The sequence below is a fragment of the Ailuropoda melanoleuca genome, chromosome 4 (assembly GCF_002007445.2).
Source record: "Ailuropoda melanoleuca isolate Jingjing chromosome 4, ASM200744v2, whole genome shotgun sequence".
Lineage (NCBI taxonomy): Eukaryota > Metazoa > Chordata > Mammalia > Carnivora > Ursidae > Ailuropoda > Ailuropoda melanoleuca.
In genome coordinates, this window is record NC_048221.1 from 51240334 (window position 1) to 51261667 (window position 21334).

General features: G+C 44.6%; 1 protein-coding gene across 7 annotated transcripts in view; it reads right to left on the minus strand.

The window, feature by feature from the left end:
• VGLL4 (vestigial like family member 4) overlaps positions 1-21334 on the minus strand; it is a 155327-nt gene that overhangs the window by 17363 nt on the left and 116630 nt on the right. Inside the window, exon 1 of one of the 7 annotated variants that reach the window (XM_019808807.2) lies at positions 6599-6648. The exons of the other annotated variants lie outside the window; for them this stretch is intronic. Coding sequence (XP_019664366.1) covers positions 6599-6612 — 14 coding nt within the window. The 5' untranslated portion in view covers positions 6613-6648. Of the gene's footprint in view, positions 1-6598; positions 6649-21334 lie in introns of those variants that run through there. 7 annotated transcript variants of the gene reach the window in all.

Consider the following 21334-nt stretch of genomic DNA (forward strand, 5'->3'; position numbering starts at 1 on the left):
CTAGGGCAGGGAGAGGGGGAGAGAACACAAATAAGTGGGTAGTGTTAGAGGAAATAGGAATCTAAGTGACATTTCCGCCGTTACTGAATTGGACTCTGTCTCTGTAATTGAGTCAAGGGTTTCCAATCAAAGCCTTCCCAAGAGTGAGAGGCACTAAATTAGTATAAGGACATCTCTGCATACTCTCCAGCCTTCAAGATTCCTCAGACTTCCTCCATTCCTCCCATAGGTCAGCCCTCATGAGCGTTCTGTGAACTCCTGCCCTTCTTTCTGCAGGAGACTGGAAGGAACTCCAGGGGAAAGAGGGCCTCTCTCAGTGAGCACAATTACTATGCAGATCTGCCCAAGGGACCCTGGGGGCACCCAGGAAACCTCACTGACGTCACCTGAGCCACAGGGTTGCATGTACCCAGCATAGCCACTTAAGTGAACCTTCTAGATAAAACCAAAACATAAGCCTTAAGAGAGAATACTTTTTTTTTTTTTAACTATTTTAGTTAGAAACCTGTCTGAAACATCCCACGACTTCTTTCCTTTCTTGGTGACTCAGGACCTTCAGCATAAACACGGCTCTTGGATGTGACGGAGCAGGCCTCCGTGACAGGCCTGGCCCACGTTGTCTCAGGCTGCCCAGCCGCTCGCATTCTTGGGTCAGCGACTACAGGGTCACTCCCGGAGAAGCATGCCTGCCACTGCTCCACAGGGGGGGACCAAGAAGCCAGGCAACTAGGTATGCTAGAGCAGCACGTCAAGGAAGAGTAGACAGGCCCTGAGCAAGAACAGGGCCCACCACGGCGCCCTTCCCTGTCGCCCACTCCAGCGTTCACAGAGCCCACCTGCTGCACAAAGGAGAACTTTCCAGAACTGTCACACACAGGAGGCAAGACTCCCAGTGACGCCCGCGGGCGGGGCAGAGCTCCCACAGATAGCCCGGAGACTCAGGCCGAGTTTCCAAACAGCTCAACCCTATGTAAATAAGGCATTGGTTTTCTTTGACTAGAACCGTCTGCACATGTTTTTCATCATTAGCTGAGACACGAGGAAAAACTTGAGAACACGACTTGTAGAGGATCTCATCCAGGCCCCCGTGTTGGCAATGACTGCCACCAAGGCAGGGGGCCGGGGCCCCAGGGTCCACGCGCACGGCAAGCTCCGCTCACCCCTCGGACGGGTCACACGTCTCACACGTGTACCCTCTCGGAGTTTTCACGTGAATGGAGATGTGGCTGAGGTTCATAAAATATAAATCAATCTAAAATTCCTACTGCTACTAAATTGGTAGGAGCTTTTGTCATTACGTATTCTCTCGATGAATGATATTTTAAAAATACAACCACTATCATATTTTTGGCATTAAATGCAGTCCTTGTACCAGAGACGGGATGGAAAACCTTATGTCTTCCCTTCTGTAACCGAGGTACAATGTCTGAGGTGGACAAAAGCCTAGAAAAGACCATCTGCCTCCCTTCACAATGACAGAGCCGTCAATATTGTGCTACTTTGCTCTGCTGTCCTAATTTAGGGAACGCTTGGGTCAGCTGGGGCAAGGACAGGAGAAAGACAGGGGGCAAAGGATCTGCCCACCGCGACTGTCCAGGGCCAGCGCCGGCTTTGCTTGGGTCAACCGAGAGGCTCAGCTCTCCCTGCTGCTTCCCACCCCACCGACACCCTCGGTCTGATTCTAAGATCCACAGGCAACAACTTCCTTGTGCTGGAAAAGCGGCGTGTGACCCGCTGCTTTACACACTCTCCTCGGGAAGGCAGAGGATGGAAGCACCCCCTTTCTTAGCTATCCACTGGTCTAAGACCCAGAGAGAAGGGCCCCCCGACACACCTGGGGTGAAACAAACTCGGGAAAGTGATGTCACGCACAGTGCACTGCTTCGAAGACTCCATCAGCCAGTGTCTAGAACAGTGCTTGGCCAATGACTAACTTCCACATGAACCAAAGAGCACGTGAATTCTTAGGAAAACTCAGCACTAACTGGTCTGAACTGCCTTGTTCAGACAGAGGAGCTCATGAAGCTGGTGACCAGAGCAACACTGGCACAGGGGGGACTGGACAGGCCACTCCAGCCATCACAACTCCCTCCAGAGAGGTCTAGTCTGAAAACGCCTTCCATCGTTATTCCTGCTTCCATTCTTCTGGATTGGTACCGAGCCACCCTTCATAGCCATTCAAGTTCCTCAGAAGGCTCACTCTTCGTTTTTACTCTGCATTTTGCTGCAAGTTGTTGGAAAATATTATAAAGGCATTTAGCAAAAACACTGGACACTGTGTCCTACTCAAAGGAAGAAAGCTTCATAGTAGGACAGCTGTGAATAAAGGAGTGAGGGATCACAGCATCCCCAAGACAACCACACCGCTTTTTTTTTTTTAACTGAAGTACAGTTGCTGCACAATGTTACATTAGTTTCGGGCGTACCACACAGTGATCCAACACGTCTATATGTGATTCCATACTCCCCACAAGTGTAACTACCAGCGGTCGTCACACAACCCTGTTACAGGACCGCTATGCTCCCTATGCTGTGCCTTTCACCCCCGTGACTCATTCATTCTGTAACTGGGGGATGGCTACTGCTTAAGCACTTCTGGGGATGGCTACTTACTTCCTCTTCAGGCATTTCACTCAACGACTGAAGAGCTTCAATGAAAGGTTCTTCCTCACAATGAATGAAATCTGCTTTCCAGTATGATTCTTTGGTCAAAGGTCCAAACCTTTGGGAAGCCTTTCAAAAGACTCCATGAGGTCTCTTTCCTCTTCCAACTCCTGGAAAACTGCTATGTCAGACTTACCGTGCCCAGATTTCTCTTCACCAGAGAATCGCTCCGAATGATACTGGACCCCTTACCATCCTGACACCCACCTCCACATGCCCGACAAATGAACATTCATCTGTAAGTGTGGTGCCCAGAACTTAACAGAATACTCCAGATGTAATCTAACGCAGAGCACACGGGAAAAGATAACTCCCTTCAATTTATGGTAGCATATTTCTGAACCAAACATTAGGACATGAGGTCTAATAAGTAAGAACTAAGGTCAACAGAACACTCGAAATCAGGATGATTTCAACACTCTCGGTCATCCAGAACTACACTTCTAACAGCATTACCCAAGATGCCAACAGTTACTTCGGCACCTGGGTCACGGAGCAAGTGTGTGGTCTTCTAAGTGCCTCCTACTCTTTTTCTTCCTTTTAACTCAGCTATATGTGTGACCCCACCTTGGCAAGGATTACAAATGAGTTGCCAGCCATATTTGCATCACATGTGTGCACATCAGAGATACACGGGCCGATGTCTTGCCCGTGCTACTGGGTTTGCCGCTGCTTCCGCCCCCCCCCCCATGCGCCCCCGCACACAGTCACGTTCCTGCACCTGACGCTGGCGGCAACCAGTTCCAAATGATTTCCTGACTTCTTGATCTGAGAGGATAACCTCTAATTCAGTACAGTTACTCAACACTAAACAAAAATTAGCCAGTTATTCTCTCAAAACCACCCACCTACCTTGACTGACATCAAAAACTTTGGGGCTAAATTATTGAGCTAAATTACCATATAGCTAGACTAAAAAGTTTGAAAATTTAAATATGATGTATGTAAAGTGATTAAATATTCATCTAATAAAATATGAGGGATCTACCCAATATTCTTTAAATAAACAGTAGTAGTAGAGAACCTCAGAGACCTTTTATCTGAAAGTAGATTATGGGGTGCATAAATTATGTAATGCTACGCATTTAGTGCATTAACTGCCTCTGAGCATCCAGGCAGTCGAGGCTGAACCCCGTCTTTCAAAGACTAGAGGAAAAGTTGGTCTTGTTTTTGTTTTTGTTTTTTTTACACAGATTACATGATAGGAACAAGATGTGAATTGATTATTTTGAGGACCCACAGGTGCTTGGAAAAAGGTTATTACGATTGATAGGCAAATCACACATCAATCTATCTCCATTCTTAAAGCAAAGATCCCAAAGAACCTTAAAAACCACACAGATGGCCTGTGTCATTTTTCTCTGAGGTATAAAGTTGCGTTTCTTTACAAATATTCTCATTTGCAAACTTCATAGAATTCAGAACTAATTAAGCTGTCCACTTGGTTCTCCTGTAACATCACTAACATCTAAGAGCCATCCCCCGGCTATTAAAATCATGTCCGTACCCCAAACCTGAAACCTGGAAAAGAAGGGGAGAAAGGAACTTCAGGGAACCTGGTGATTCTGTTCAACACTGAGGTGGCATTTCCCCCAAACTCTTGAGTTGATGATTCCAGAACACACCTGTGGAGAATCCAGAGGACCACCATTCCCTAATACCCCAATGACACAACCCCTCTCCTTTTCTTGGGGAGTACAAAACCAAATGGTAATCATTACTCCTAACTACCCTTTAAATTACAATTACCACCCCCAAGAGTCATCACACTGTAACTCTCTAGTATTAGGCATCGATTATCATATCCCCAGGGAGCTGGACTTCTGCTGTCTTCCAAACCGTTTACCTCCTCCTTACACACCGCTCATCCCAGCTGAGTATGGAACACATAATAAAGTCATTATTGTTTATTCAAGTGAACTGAAGTTAATCATTAGTTCTTAGAAGATTCTTTATTTTTTTACTGTGGTAAAATACACATAAAATTCACCATTTTTGTCATTTTTAAGTATGCCATTGAGTGGCATTAAATATATTCACACTATTGTGTTACCATCACCACCATCCACGTCCAGAATGTTGTCATCTTCCCAAATTGAAACTCTGTCCCCATTAAACACGAACTCCCAATTTCCCTCCCCGTTTGCCTGAAAACCACCATCCTACTTTCTCTATGGATTCGACACCTTGCATAAATGGAATCATATACTATTTGTCCTTTTGTGACTCACACAGTTCACCTGGCAAATGTCTGCAAGGTTCATCTGTGTTGCACTGTGTGTCAGAACTGTGTGCCTTTTTTTAAGGCTGAATAATATTCCATTACGTGCATACATATTTTTTTAATCTATTCATCCACTGATGGACATTTGGGTTGTTTCTACCTGGTGGCTATTGTGAATAACACTGCTATGAACATGGGTGTGCAATTAATAGTTTGAGTCTCCGCTTTCAATTCTTTGGGGCACATACCAGGAGAGTGGACTTGCTGGAACATATGGTAATTCTATATTAAATATTTAGTCCTTACAAGTTTTGACAAATCATTTACATGTTTGTCCCTCTCTACTAGAGAAAAATAAAAGGTTTCCAAAAGGATGGGTCTGGCCCACAACAACAACAAAAATGCAAGCCTTGGTAACCACAGTCCAAGGGGTCCATGAGAGAAATGCTCATGAATAACGTAAATATTTGAAATAAAATTAAGTAAACAAAGAACATCCATCACCCAGCTCACTAAATTCAGCAAACTCAGGCACACACACGGACTGCAGTCAATGATGCTGTAATCACCAGTGAGCATTCTGGAGACTCACAAGCTACATATTTGTGGTTCTCATTTCTCACTATGGGCCTTTAAAAATTACTTCAAGTCATCCAAGGATGGCTAATGTTAATAATAGTAATAACTACCACTTGTAGAACATTAACGTACTGTTTTTACAAAGTGCTTTGCACATATATTATGGTTAACAGATCTTCTCCAATCTGCAACTCCTCCGTACTGCCCAGAAAATGTGTTTCTCCAATGATGAGACTAAAACCCTGCGTGCCTACCTGCGCGGGCAGGTGAGGGCACCTGGACGTCCGCCCACCTCTCTTGCGGGCAGTTACCTCTCTCCATTTTAACCTGAGCTTCGATCCAGAGCAAGGAGGGGCGAGGAGGGTTGGGGGTGGGAGGCCGCTCTGTGGAGTTATCTGACAAGCTACTGAGAGAGTAAACAAAAGCACTCATTTTCTATTAAATGTGAAGGATCTCTCCATCACTAATTGATCCAACTTACAGACAGGGGACTCAAGTAAAATTTCCACGGACGGAAGTGGTCAAGTAGCTGAGGTCAAAACCTCCAGACTGCAATTGTGGCCAAGGGCTTTTATTTCCCTTGTAATTTTCTTTAAGAATAAATGTTAAACCTAAAACATACCCCCTTTTGGAGGCGATCCTGGCAGCTGAAGTGAGTAGGAAGAAAAAGCACCCTGCACTCCCTGATTCAGCAGCCACTCAAACTATGCGCCATTGTCTCGAGGCGGTCACGTGACAGCCCGCCCGGCAATAACATGTCAGCCATCACCTGAAGCCCCGCTCCTTCCAAGCCATTAAGGCAACAATTACTAGTATGCATTAACCCTTCCAGCTCACACGTGTCCTCAGTGGCCCGCGTGGCAGCCTCAAGAACAGCCCTCCCTCTGCTGCCAGGCCCCTCTCCAAAGCAGCGCAGGGGACGTGGCTGTGATTGAGACAAGGTGCCATCTGGTGAGGGGAGAGGGCTGGGCAGGAAAATCACTGCTGTCCCTTCTGAGCAGAATCAAGTCTACCTCTCCCAGTACTCGCTGCCTCATAGTTTAAATTAATTACAGCTGAAAATACAGGGTTGCCATCTGGTTTGAAAAAGCAAGGATAAGGGAATAAAATGAAAGGGTTTTTGGTACTAACCTCACTTTAATCATTGCCAAAGAGCATGAAGACAGCCCAGCGTCCTCCCACAAGAAAGCCTTGGGCCTCACAAACTTGGCAAGCAGGCCCAGGCACAAAAGTGGGTAGGCAGAACGCCTGTCAGAATAAGAGTCCCCGTTGGAGAGGAGAGTTGCAAGGTAAGGGGGCCTGCCTGCCCCCACGCTGCAAGCGAAGTTTCCTGCGGGTCCTGGGATAGGTTAGTAACTCCTGGGAGGGTTTATTTACACAGGGTGTCTTGCCAAAACGTTACATGCATCATTACAGTTCCATTTTGTGCGCAAATAGATCTGCTGTCAGAATTATAGCATACGATTTCCTCTTTCTTTGTTTCTCCATCTTCCATAACATAAGGCTTTTATAAAACTCTAAATAAGGCTAAACAAAACACAGGAGAGGAAGGTTGCTGGAGAAGGGAGCCAGCGCTGAAGGAACCATGCATGCAACTCTGAGGCAGCCTTGCATCTGGCCCCTCAGTGAAGGAATGTCAAAAATCCTCATTTTTCCTCCAATGCAGCCACAACTAGTCTCACTTGTGTTTTGTAGGAAGCAACTTCCTTCTGCCTTCCTCCCACCCGCAGAATCCTAGATGAGAGGCTCTTTTCTGTTAGGACTCAGGCTGCAGAGAACTGCTGACTGTGGGCACTGGAAAGGCAAAGGTACCACAGCAGTCCTTGCTTTGTCTTGATGGGCTTTCAGTGGGTGCAAAAAACCTGCCAAGTCTGCAGCTTTCTCAATCAACCGCACCCTTGCGTCAGGTGGCCCATCAAGCCAGATTTTCAACCCAATTTAAATCTCCTGCCCACCATCTGAGTTTTCTCGTGACGCAGGTGAGTTCTGCAAACAAAACCTGGATGTACCTGAGTCCAGCTGCTTTCAGAAAGGAATCCCCACTGAGGCACAATGGTATGGACTAGAATAAACTCTAGCCAACAGGTTATAGTCTTTCATAGACCACAGATCAGAACGCTAAACAGAGACGGTAAAAGCGGATTATGAAGATAAGCATTTCTGTTCTGGAGAAAAACACATCTTCCACCCAAAAATGATTTGAAAGTTGTCTTCCAAATCCTGCCCTGACAGAATCATTGTCTATAGCAACAGTGTCCATAACATTCAAAATCTCAGGAGTGTAACTTTCGAGTAAATTGTACATCTGTCAAACCACAGGAAACATCTGGTAAAATGGTAAAATAAAAACAGAATTTAAACTTTTGATTTCAGAGCTTACTTATGGTACCCAACAAGAGGCTATTAAAACAAATACTGAAAGCACTCTGGCCATGCACAGTGCTCAGTGATAGTGAAAAAATTTGAGGGAAAGGGAGGGAAAATGCAGACAAGTCAGGAAAGGCAGGCGGTGACCATTCCTCACAGGGCTCTGTCCTGCACACCACCAGGCACAGCTAAGTTCCCTCCCCCTAACCAGGGCTGACTCCTTCCCTGCACACCCACATCCCCCATGCCACCAACAAAGAGGCACTTGGGAAATGCCGGATAAAATGACCTAATGAAGTAATACACAAACAATACGCTTTTCTCCATTCCACAGCAAACACATATTAAGCAGATACAATGATCCTACCATCAAAACACAGCAGACGTGTTACAAGGTACTAACCAACACATTTCAGTCCCTCCCAGAACACTTCAGAAGACTCTTCCATTAAAGAAAAGACTGAATTATTCAACCACTTCCAAATTTTAAAAAATCTGTATTTCAAAAAAACAGTAATGTTGAAAAGCCAATGACAAACCAGGAAAACGGTTATTTTTCTAACACATCTGATGAAGGATCCTTGACATGAAAAGTTGTAACACAGTAAGAGAAAGAAGATGAATGCCCTAATTGAAAAAGAGAGAGAGAGTGAGAGAAAGATACAAAGTCACAAAAGAAGAAATCCAAATGGCCAATAAGCATGTGAAAAGATCATTCAGGTTCCCTAGTAGCGGAGTGGGGAAAAAAGGCAAGTTACTACAATGACTCACCTAGGAATCAAATACATGGTAACAGTCACCTTTGTGATGATGCAAGGAGACAGGCACATGCATACAGTTACTAGTGGGAAAGCAAATCAGAGAACCTACTAGAGACCAAGCTGGTAGAGTACACCAAAGTAGAAAAGAGTGCCCTCTGACCCAGAAATCCCACTTCTAGAAAAATGGGAAGTATGACACATGAACAAGGATGGATATACACACATCATCCCAGAAGTTTTGCAAATAACAGTAAAACACTGCAAACAACCCAAATATCTGCATTTGTCAACAAGTTCTTTTGGTTACAAGCAACATAAAACAAGGCTAGCTAGTTGAAGAAAAAAGGGGGGAATTTACTGTGTTACATTTCTTGGAAATGAAAGAAGAGTTAAACAACCAATCCTGGAAAAGGACAAAAACGAGGCGGCCCCATGACCTCAGCAACAGGAGGTAAAAGGAGCTCCATACTCCTGTGAGCCGTACCCCAAGCAGCTGCCCAGGGCGCACCTTCCTCTCCCAGCACCGGGGCAAGACGCTTGGCTGGGAGGCACCACGGCCAACAGCTCCGGGTCTTAGCACTCAGTCCCCTTTCCAGGTCCTACACATATACCCGAACCCAAACACAGCACCACTGAGGAGTCACTGACATCAAGTCTTAAAAATTCCGAGACACTTATTAGATACCATCCATGCAGCTGAAAATTAGAAGACACCCCCTCCCCCAACAGCACCAGTTTTCACTCAAAAGACTTCACCTGAGCTTCAGAAATTGGGGATCTTATAGGAAAGCACCCTACTGAGGTTTTGTTTGAGTTTTGTAGGTTTGGGAAGAAAAGGAACAGAGAATGTTCCATCTTTGCCATGAATAAGTGAAGGTACCGTTGTTTTAAGTAAAACTATTGGGATTATGGGCTAGAAATAGAAATGAGCCTTTGGGGCATTAGTAATAAAAATCTGTGAAAAGGTGAGTTAAGCTATCTTAGAGCAGGCATGAAAATTTTTCATTTGTTCCAAAAATCTCAGCTGTCTTGTGTTCCAGATCCTTTGCCTCCTCTTCCACCATGACTTCTCTCCCTTTCCTCTCCCCGGTTTCTGAGCTCTCGCTTCCCACCACATAACAACCCCACACACAGCCTGAATACTGCCTTTATGTATCATGTACAGTGCCACCCCTCCCAGTGTTCACAGACAAACCAACTCCCTGCCAGGAGTCCCACTGGTGTCCCAAGAGAGACCTCACAAGGCGCAGACACTTGTCCCTGCCCAGGTCCCCTTTCCTTTAGCCACCAGAATGCCATCACCACCCACTCCCACAAAATGGGAAAACCTGTTCTACATTAAATGCAAAGTATGTTGTGCAATTGAATCCTGAATTAAAGAGAAGACGTCTGGGGCGCCTGGGTGGCACAGCGGTTAAGCGTCTGCCTTCGGCTCAGGGCGTGATCCCGGCGTTATGGGATCGAGCCCCACATCAGGCTCTTCTGCTATGAGCCTTTCTTCCTCTCCCACTCCCCCTGCTTGTGTTCCCTCTCTCGCTGACTGTCTCTATCTCTGTCGAATAAAGAAATAAAATCTTTAAAAAAAAAATAAAAATAAAGAGAAGACGTCTATAAAGGACATTACTGAATGTGAATATATTAGTACATTAGATCGTATCATTGTTAAAACATATATACAAGGGAAAGCAAATTTGGCAAAATATTAACAACTGGTGAATCTAGTGACGGTACTCATTGAACTAGTTGTTCAATGTTTCTATAGATCCGAACTTTATCCAAAATAAAAAACTGAGGCAGGGGATGGTGGAGGGAGAGAAGGATGACAGGTAAGACTATCACCAAATATGGATGGTATGTCTACAATGATCTAACCAAGTGTAGGCTAAGTGGGATGTCACACAGTCTTAGAGAAGAGCCAGCACAGGGATATGGGGAGGAACGATGTGATGGAGAGGACATGCCCTACACATTAAGAAGTCATAGGCAATAAAAATGTTGGTTTCAAATATTAGCCTCAAAATGCAAGTCGTGAGCAGTCTGAACAATCCAAACTGCCCGCCCCAAACTGTCAAAGAGCGGCTTCCTACACTGTGTAGCTCGCCTAAAGGTATGTAACAGCGGGAATTTAAATAAATTCCTTTAAAATTTAACCATAGTTAAGAAATAGTTCAATGATCAATAGTTCAAGAAGACAATCTACTGACAAGTAAGCAGGAAAAGGGAGTTTGGGACAGATCACCATAATCCCTAAAGTCACTGTAAAGAACTTGGATTTTATCTCATTATCAAAAAGGGGTCAGAGCCACTACCCCCAATAAACTTTGCCATGTCCTCCAAACAAGCTCTCAAGATTACCTGCTGACTGCGGCACTCTGCAGCCATCAGCCTCTTTCAAGGAGCTCTCCATTCCCCAGCTTTATCCACTTTCACCGTGAGTGCCTAGAGAGCGGTGTTTCCATCAGCTGCTCTAACTTGCTCTAAAGCTAGAGGCCGAACGCAAAATGATGCAGCATCATTCCACCAACACAGAGGGAACTTGGGCTGTTAGGGGTGCCAGCCCGCAGCTATCACACACAAATAAAATAAACACAACAAACCTATTAGAACAGCCAATAAACACTTTGGCTTTGAGAACTTTCTTTTTAGGTAGATTTGAACAAACACCAGAAGTAGTGAACCCTTGGGCATATATTTGTTTGCTTTTCTAGTAGGAACAGATCTACTCCTTGGGTTGATTTCCACCCGGAAGAAATGTCTGGCCATCCCTCGGAACGGAGAGGCGCACCCAGCTGTAGTGAATTTCTCATTTCCATATACCTTACGTTATGTACACACTGGCTTCAGAGCACGATGCATAAGAAGAAATATAAATAGGGCAGTGGGGAAAAAACCCCACATTTTATTCATACAATAAACTCTGAAGGCTTATTACTCAGAGTCAACAACAGGAAAAGATCGTTTGATCCCAAAACAAGCATCACAAGCAGGGCTAGTGTTTCAGACTATAAGCTGTGCATTTGCCCAGGTACTAGGAATCTGCATGGTCCTGTCTTGAGGGAGCAAGGGAGAGACAGGGAAAGGAAGGCAGTGGAGGCAGTGACGGTGGGGTTCTCTCTGCTCCAGCATGTTCCCTGAACTAAACATCAAGGCTCCAAGGAAAACGCGGACGCATGGTAAGTGGTGCCACACAGGGTTTATTACATATTTGAAAGCAATTCTGCAAAGCTTTCCCAAAGGGAAGTGAGTTTCGACAATGCTCTCATAGTGACTTGTTTTTCATTCACTTATTTAGCACCCTGCAGGTGTCGGGCACGTGCTGGGTGTTAGTGGGACAGCCATGAGTAAGATTCAGCTCCTGCCCAGCTCTAGACCTGCAGTGTGGGGACAGGGACAGACAGATGGGCACACTATTACAGCAAAGTGTTACCATTTTACAAAAAGAGGTGTTCATCTCGAAGCAGAAGGAATCACCATTTGCCAAGAGAGGGAGGCGAGAAAAGTGTACCAGGAAGGGGTGAAGCACATGGGCTCATGTCAGCAAGTGGGAGCACATAGGCAGAAGGTCCTGCAGACCGAGGTCTGTTTGGTGTCTTCTGGAGCTGACTGGGAGTCAGAAGATTTGAGAGGAAGAGAGTAAGACTTCAGAAACCTTCTGAAGTGCCTAGACCAGTAAAGAGGGCATTGTCATGGAAATGGGGGTCTAAACTATGGCCAGGGCCAGAACAGACATGGAAGATACATAGCAGACGATATTTAGCAGGGCATGCCAATGCGCTCCATACGGGAGATGAAGCGGGAGGAGGGAGGAGGCGATTTCCAGGGCAAGTGGAAAGACAGCTGTCCCATCATAAAGATGGGGGACAGACTTGGGGACAGACTGGAAGAAGAAGAAGAAAGGAACTACTAAATCAATTCCAGCAAAGCAGCGCTGACCCGAGAAGTACACACAGTATCTCGAACGCAGACGGCTCTATGGGTGTGAAGGGTAGGCCTCGGCTAGAAGTGGTAATCTAAACCAGGAGTTGGCACGTGGCTTCCTTCTAAGTGTCTGTACAGTGACAAGGACGGAGCCCTGCAGAATGGCAATAATGCCAAGTCTTTGAAGGATTGGGCGCTCCACTGAGTGGAGTGGGCACAGAAGTAGGAGGGGAACCAAAGAAAGCAGAAAAGGGGCCATGGGAACCAAGGGGGAAGAGACTTAAAGGAAAAGGAAGTCTAATAGGATAAGGAATTGCAGGTTTCCTTCTAGATCTGGTGATGAGCAGGTCACCAGTGAATGAGGGGGAGAAGTTGCATTAAAATTGTTGGCAGAGGGCACCTGGGCGGCTCAGTCGGTTAAGTGTCTGACTCTTAATTTCAGCTAGGTCATGATCTCGGGTCGTGAGACTGAGCCCCATACTGGTCTCCTTGCTCAATGGAGAACCTACCTCTCTCCTCCTCCCTCTGCCCCTCCCCCCACTTGGGCTAGCTTGCTCACTCTCTAAAATAAATAAATAAATCTTTAAAAATATATAAAATTGTTGGCAGAGATCACAGTACCAAACTGGGAAGTGGAATATGGAAGTAGAGATAATATGCTCTCTAGAAACAGCTCAGGGAGGGGGAGAGAGCTAAGGATGGAAGATGAGAGACATAAGGTCAAGGGAGGACAGGACCTCAGGCTTCTTCAACTTCTCTGGACTCACAGAACTTCCCCGAGAGGCCCAGGCAGGAAAGATGGCATCTGGAGTCCCAAATTCAGGAATTACACAATCATTTCATTACAACAGCTGGTACAATAGCACCAGAACTTTATGAGTCTGAAAGTTTGTAACAGAATTTTGAAACCAAACAAAATGCTCATTTTGTTAGGCAAGTCTGCTCCCCGGAATACTCCTGACAGGTCTCATTAAAAGGGATGAAGGATTCCACAGCTACTTACAGGAACAGTCCTGGGCTAAACAATGTTACCATACATCGGACTTCTCAAAGCCTGTGATGAGCTACCATGCACGAGCAGACCTGCAAGCCTGGGTTAGGTACTTCCCAAACTCAGGCCCGGGGACACTTTTTTCCCTAGAGCATCTACAGGCAAGAGCGTTCTGAGACAATCTATGGGCAATGGTGCCTTGAATCCATGAGGAGTGGGACTTCAGTGGTCACATGCAGCTGAGGAAATTATTCCTAATGAGTTAGAAAACTCCATAACCATTCCTTGATGGGTTTAATGCCAGAGACAAATTTAGGGAAGCAAAGAGGTTTCAGGTCTCACACTTGCTTCTACAGTGGCCTGACCTAGTGAGGGCTGGTCTGTTTCCTCCACTTGACCTCCACCCAGTTTCTGGAGCTGGTTTCTATGTGGATCCATCAGTTGCACTTCTTAGATCTCTTCAAGGAAGGAAAGGCAAGAGGAAGGATAATTTTAAGGAGAGCACGGTAGTGAAGTCGGTTTCCTTCCTTTTTTTTCTCTTAAGATGTATTTATTGGGGGGAGGGCAGAGGGAAAGAATCTCCAGCAGACTCCCCGCTGAGCACAAAGGCTCGACCTCATGCACCTGAGATCATGACCTGAGCAGAAACCAAGAGTCCGGTGCCTAACCACCAGAGCCACCCAGCCGCCCTACATCAGTTTCCTTCTACTCTGCAGTACATTTTGCCTCTGTCGGAGCTATGAAGGCTTGGATCCAGAATTCAGATCTCTTGTCTGGCAAGGTTTTTAGCTACCGCTAGACTCAGAACACTACTGCAACATTAAGTTCTCTAATTATGCTTTGGAGACAATTTGTGAAGAAATGTCAAAATGGAGGCGGGAGTGGGGAGGGTTGGTTTACCCAGGGATTTAGCAAAGAAGATAGAGACTGGGTACTGGCACTTATCAAATAAAAACTATGCCAGACACAGAACACTGGGCTTGTAAACTACCTCGCTATGTTCCAGCTGCACGTAGCACAGGCAAATGATGGATTTACAGGCGAGATCCTAGAGGAAAATAAAAGAACCATCATCACTCACACACAGGCAATGTTTCTTAGCATTCCTCTTTCTGGTCCTTGGTCCAATCTACTCAAGTGACAGCACTTCTTTCTATACTTGCAGGACAGACTGGCTTTGTATTGCAACAAGAGGTCTGTGTGGTCATAAAGCCACATCGAGATTAATCCTCTAACTATATATAAAAATAGCTGCCATTGTGTTCCCGGACAGAAGCATCTTCAAGACAACAGCACTCCAAAAAGAGCTTCAGAGATCAGGGTAGGAGGGAGAAACAGCCAAATGCTGTGTTGTTTTGTTTCCTCAACTTTTGAACAAACGCCTCTGACTTACTCTGTAAATAAAAACAGTCCTTTTTTTCAATTTTAATGTGCCATTTTAAAAAGTTACTTTACACATGCTAATGGAAGTTTTCTGATATATCCTGAATGTTCTTTAATTCCTTTCTAGGACAAAAGTCCTCCTTTTTCAAGGTTTTTGTCCCACTTTTATATTCTTGGCGACAAAGATAAGCACCACAGAGGTCCCCAGAGCAGACCCGACAAACGATGACAGTCCTGTCTATTCTGCTCCTTTGACTCCTGGCACTCCTGACATTTCTTTACTCTGTGTGTTATTTGGCCAGAAAAATACCAGTAGCAGGATGGGCATCTCTCTTTCCAGCTTTCTGCAAAGACTCTTAAGGCAGAAGTGATGCCTGCTGGGAAAAGGCTGATGTCAGCTCTTAAGAGCACAGCTCCCTGCTCGGATAAGGAGGTCTTTGTTTTCGGCTGAACTGTGAAAATGAGAAAATGCCTCTAGCCTGACAAACAAGCAACCCACACAACACAGGTCAGGCCTGTGACCTTTATTTAAAGGTACCACACTTCATTAACAAAACACTTGCATGGAACACACAGATGCGTCTTTAACGTCACAGGGGAGCAGGAGCTGCCATAAAAATCCAGCCTCGTTTCCATCCCCGCTCTGGCCCGCCCAGAGCTCCAACGACCATGTTAAGGACACCGTCTCACACTAACCGGTTCTTAGAGGATACTCCCCAAATGCGAAACATTATTAAAGACCCAGGCTCCCTTCTCATTTATTTTTTTTAAGTAAATACACATATTTGCTGTACGTGGAGGCGAGAGATTTTTTTTTAAACCCTAATTTAACATTATCTCAGTTTCTGAGTTAGTCATTTAGGATAACTAAACTTAAGACTGTCAAATATCCTTCTGAATCCCCCAGGACCCTTTTGGGGGTACGTATAAGACTGTGTGTAACAGTACAGAAAAATACAGAATCTCAAGGCTAAAATGTCCCAAGTCTGGAGGATGCCAAGAAGGATGTGGGAGAGAAGAGAAAGCACGTAGTCTGAGGGATTCTATTTCAAGAGCATTTGATTTATGAAATCTGGAAAGGAAAAAAAAATATGCCTCTATGTACTTAAACCAAATTTTAAACTGGCTTGTGCCACTAACTTAAAATTGGGTTAGAACTTTTAAACAAGAATTAAAACAATTTTTTAAGAAGATTTTTTATTTATCTGAAAGACAGCAGAGTGAGCGAGAGAGAGCACAAGTGAGGGGTGGGGTGCAGAGGGAGAAGCAGACTCCCCGCTGAGCAGGGAGCCCGATGCGGGACCCTGGACATTAAGACCATACCCTGCGCCGAAGGCAGACGCTTAACCAACTGAGCCACCCAGGCGCCCCGAAGAATTAAAACACTTTAAAAAGCACTTTCCTGGGCATAAACAAACGAACAGACACACACACACGCCTGTTTGCTCCTGTAGGGCTCTCCCCGGCACAGACACAGCATTTCAAGCCTCTTCTGGGGAAGTTACCTGGCAGCTCTTCTTCAGCCACCTCTGAAGGGACCCATCACTGCTCAGGGAGGACTTGCCTGGCAGAGCTCTCTTATTACCGACAGCTCTTCCTCACCCTATGCCCGCACCCAGTGACTGCTAAAGTGAAGTCTCCGCCTCTTATCTCGAAAGTGTCATCAGTAGCATTTTGAGAGTGCTTAAATAGAAGATTGCCCCAAACTAAAAGGAATGAAGGTCCTTTATCAAATGACTCATAGTGGCTGGATACCATTCGATCAGACAGTGTGGGCTTTGATTCCCGGCCCCGTGACCTACTAGCTAGCTCTGTGGCCTTGACCAAGTTCAGAACCTCTCTGGGCTTCAGTTTTACCACCTGTAAGTGAGGGATCATCCCAGTCTGTGCATCACGGGGTTGTGAGGCTGGAATGAGATCATGCCTACGAGTTACTCAGCACAGTGCCTGGTACACAATAAAGAGTCAATCGTCACTATTACGAATAAGCCCCGGTGCAAAGGCTCTCGTGAGTCTGTGGACGCTGCGGATCCTGAGCTGTCATTCTCTGTGATGAAGTGTGCCTCTCGCTAAGGCTTACGTGGACTTGAACGCATCCATAGCACGTGCTGTCTATAAACACGTGTTACTGTTTACCTTACAAGGTCCCAGTTGCCAGCAGGGTCAACATACCAAAATAACCCCAACTTTTCAATTTCCTCTGGGTCTAGTTTTAATGTGACATGAGGAATTGCCCTCTTCACTTTCATGGAGTTTGTGGGATAGTCTCTTGGTAAAGCAAGTCCATATGTATCCAAACTAAAGGTACTATAAAGAGATACAAGAAACACAGTCACCAAAGGGAGTGTGATAATGTTGCCAAGCATTTTGCACATAGACACCACAAACTATAGACACCCCAGAACATCTGAGGTACCATTTATACAATCGACTCTACTGTAAAAAATAAACAAAATCCAGAGGAAAACCCCAAAACCCATTTTAGCCAGTAATCAGTAAGGTTTTTATGTTTTGTTTTGTTTTTGTTTTTTTACTGAGTTTTCCTTATAGGACCAGCACTTAATTTCAAAGCCGGCCTCCAACCTTTTGTCAAGCTGAAAGAATGACTGGTTTTGAGTTTGTCTGTTTCTCCGTCTTTTCTATTCATGCTTTATGGAGGGAAGAGTGAAGCAAACCAGGACGGGGGGGNTTATACAATCGACTCTACTGTAAAAAATAAACAAAATCCAGAGGAAAACCCCAAAACCCATTTTAGCCAGTAATCAGTAAGGTTTTTATGTTTTGTTTTGTTTTTGTTTTTTTACTGAGTTTTCCTTATAGGACCAGCACTTAATTTCAAAGCCGGCCTCCAACCTTTTGTCAAGCTGAAAGAATGACTGGTTTTGAGTTTGTCGGGAGGGGGGAAAGGAGTAAGAATAAGGAGTGGAGGGGAGGAGAAAGCAAAGACCAAAGAAGGAAGAAAGAGGAAAAGGAGGCGCAGAGGAAACAGAGAAGCCCCGAGGCTGCATATGCACTCAAGGAGAAGCAGAACTGGCTACATTAGGCTGGAGAAAAGACTTAAAAGAACAGCCACAGAAGCAAAGACAACAGCAACGGACACATTTCACACCAGGACAGTATTTCAAAGGAGCGCCACCCGTGAGGACAGGCACTGTTTTCTTTCACTAGCCCTTTCCCCATTCAGTGTGGATTGCAAACTCAGTCTGTGGCAAACTCAGCTGGTTAGAGCACAAGCCTAGTGACCATGGCTTTGATCCCAGTGTGAGCTTACGGGTTTTGCCCCATCTCAGGCCAGGGGCAACTACTGTGCAACCGTATAGCACTGATCAGAAGAGGCTGCATCCCCCAGCTGGACGAGGAGCAGTCTATTGAAAGTGGATCTAATTCAATTCAACGTAGAAATTATTCAGTCCCTACCATGCACTGGACATGGGATTGGCGAAGTGTCATAAATATATGATGCCCATATTTAAGATGCATGTGGTCCTGCCTTGGGTAAAATACAGCTCTAGCAAATGATCCTTGGTTTTGGTGTCACACACACAATTCCTCATGTCACATTAAAACAAGACCCAGAGGAAATTGAAAAGTTGGGGTTGTTTTGGTACGTTGACCCTGCTGGCTAATCCCAGCTCCACCGCTTTGGACACATGATCCTCTCAGAGTCTCATTTCTACTTCTGTAAGTAACAGAGCTCTTACACACACACACACACACACACACACACACACACCCCTACCTGTCTTAAAGGGTCACATTTATTGTGAGGGTCAAGTAAGACAATATCTTTAAAGTGTCTAGTATAGGACGAGCATACAGTTAGCACTCAATAAATGTTCCCTCCCTCTCACAGGTGACTGACTCAACAGTTCAATGGCAAACCTTCGACACACAAAAACCCTACACATACCTTCACACAGACACAAAGTTGAAAATTGCTTCATTTCCAAAAATCACCTTAGACTATACTCTTCAGCATAGAACTCTCAGCCAAGCAGCCCAAACTAGGTTGCAGAAACTGAATTTAGCCTGATGTTTTACTCCATCAATTGCCTTCAAGAGTTTTTTACTGTACCGCAAATACACAAGATACTAAAAAAGCACAAGTTTATCTACTGAAGCATTATCAGGATTGTTAAATGCTGGAAATGACCTAAATGTCCAGACAAAGGGGATTGGTTAACCGAACCCTGGCACATGCATGCCGTGGAACGCTATGCAGCTGTAAACAAGGATAAGGAAGTGGCATGAAAAGATGTGTATGGTATATGGCTGAATGAAAACACCAGAATTCAAATGAACATATAAAGCGTGTTACCTTATGTATAAAAAAAAAAAAAAAAAAGACGGGGAACTGAGAAACCATTCATGTATCTGCTTACTTTAACAAAAAGAAACACAAGAAGGATAATAGCCTACAAGAGGAAGGGGCAAAAGGAACGAGAGAGGAGAGGGAGTAATACTCCTCACTCCTCCAAGTACTTTTTAATACAGTTTTGACTTTTGGAAGCATGTCAATGTTTTACATATTCAAAAAATACAATGAAATCAACAAAGATGGAAAAAAATCTACAGCTGAATGCGAAGAGAAATCAATCTATATATTCTGGTTGACAGAACACTGAAAGGGGGGAGGGGAAGTAACTGACTACCAAATTACAAGTACTTTGTTATACACTCAGCACAGAACAAAAAAAGAACTGCCAACAAATCTTGAACTCTTTTTGGTAAGTTTGTTTTTCAAAGTGGTATGGGCACAGAAATTCTGAAAGTATTTTATGTGACTCTATAGGAGTGAACAGCAAGTAAATGTATTGCTGGGAAACAGGGAGATGCAAATATAGAATGGGGGATGGTAAGGAACAATTCTGTGGAACTGGATTAGAATTTGGGGGTATTAATATGAACTCATGATTTTTTAGCTCTTTCCCCTGAAAGGGTGCTATTCAACAGAGCTTTCTGTGGTGGTGGAAATATTCTCTATGTGTGCTGTACAATGTGGTAGCCACCAGCCACATGTGGCTGCTGAGCTTGAAATGCGTACAACAGAAGAACTGAATTTTAAATTTTATTTCATTTTAAATTTGAATTGCCACATGTAGCTAGTGTCTATGATATTAGACACCTCAAATCTAAAGGCAATGACGCCATAAAAATACTTGGCAGCCAGGTTTTGGCTTCTAAACCCTATTCTCCACTAAAAGGAACCAGGGTCCCCCGGAGAAATGGTTGATTCCATGGCTGGCACAGGTAGGTTAAAGAGGAGGATGATGTTTGCCAGGAAATAAGAAGTGCTTTAAAAAGGGGGCAGGGGCACATAACTAGGACACAGGAGCCAGCTGACAGAGCTTTTATTCACCAAATCAGGGACAGCTACAAACCAGCAATCCCTGAGTCCATATGGTCATGGACAGAGGAAAAGAGAGCTCTTCCTTAGCACCTGAAAACCAGGGTCCTGGGGGAAAAAGCTTACTGACATTTCCACAAGAGGAATCCCAACACCTATGCCCCCATACCTTACTTAACCCACTTTCTTTCTAAGAGACACAGTATCTTTCAACTTCTAAATAAAACATTCATGTTCTTAACACTTTTCTTAAGAAACAAACAAACAAACAGTTCTCTGAGTCACCATATCAAAAAGAAAGTGAATGAAGAGTTCAAATGACCCAGGCAGGCGATACAGGGTTGGAATAAGAGTCCAGGAATTCTCAATTTCCAAGTTCTGGAGAAATCACTAAGGAAACCTCTCTTCTTTCTCTTCCTCCTCCCTGAATTAAGTCAGATGAAATTTAGTCATTGTCTGTAGCTGTAGCTTCCTACTCTGGCTCAGAGACACTCAATCTCTCCTCCTCTCTACTGGAAAGTATCTCAATATGATGATTACAATGAAATGCAGCCAAGGCTTGCATCTTTGAAACTCTCTTACTAGCTGTCAAAACTGTTTTTCAACAACACTCCATGCCCAGAATTATTGTGATTTCTTCAGTGATAAAATAAACAAAACACATTTCCCTTACACAACATGAACATGTTCTAAGAAGATAAAAAGCAAAAAAAATCATTTTGTAATTTCCTTAAAGAGACAAATATACTAGACCACTCTTTTCCAAAGAAATATCAATTTGTAATTGATTATTTAAAAAAAAAAAAACTTCTTAGACATAGCAAATAAAAAGGAGGGAACACCCTACAGCTCAGAGAGGAAACATTCCCTCAAATCCAACAATGCTAAGTACCCTACAACAGGAAAAAGAGATGCAGCATCTTTCCAATTCGCCTACAGAATTTGTAATTCCGGTCTTAGAAGATACAAAGAGGAACACTGTTACTGTTACTGAAACAAACTATCATCACAGGAGAACAGTGACAGCACAATGAACAGACTGCATGCTAATCACCCAGAGGTCCAGGCAGTGTGGCCCGGGGACCGGGGGACGGGGGGGG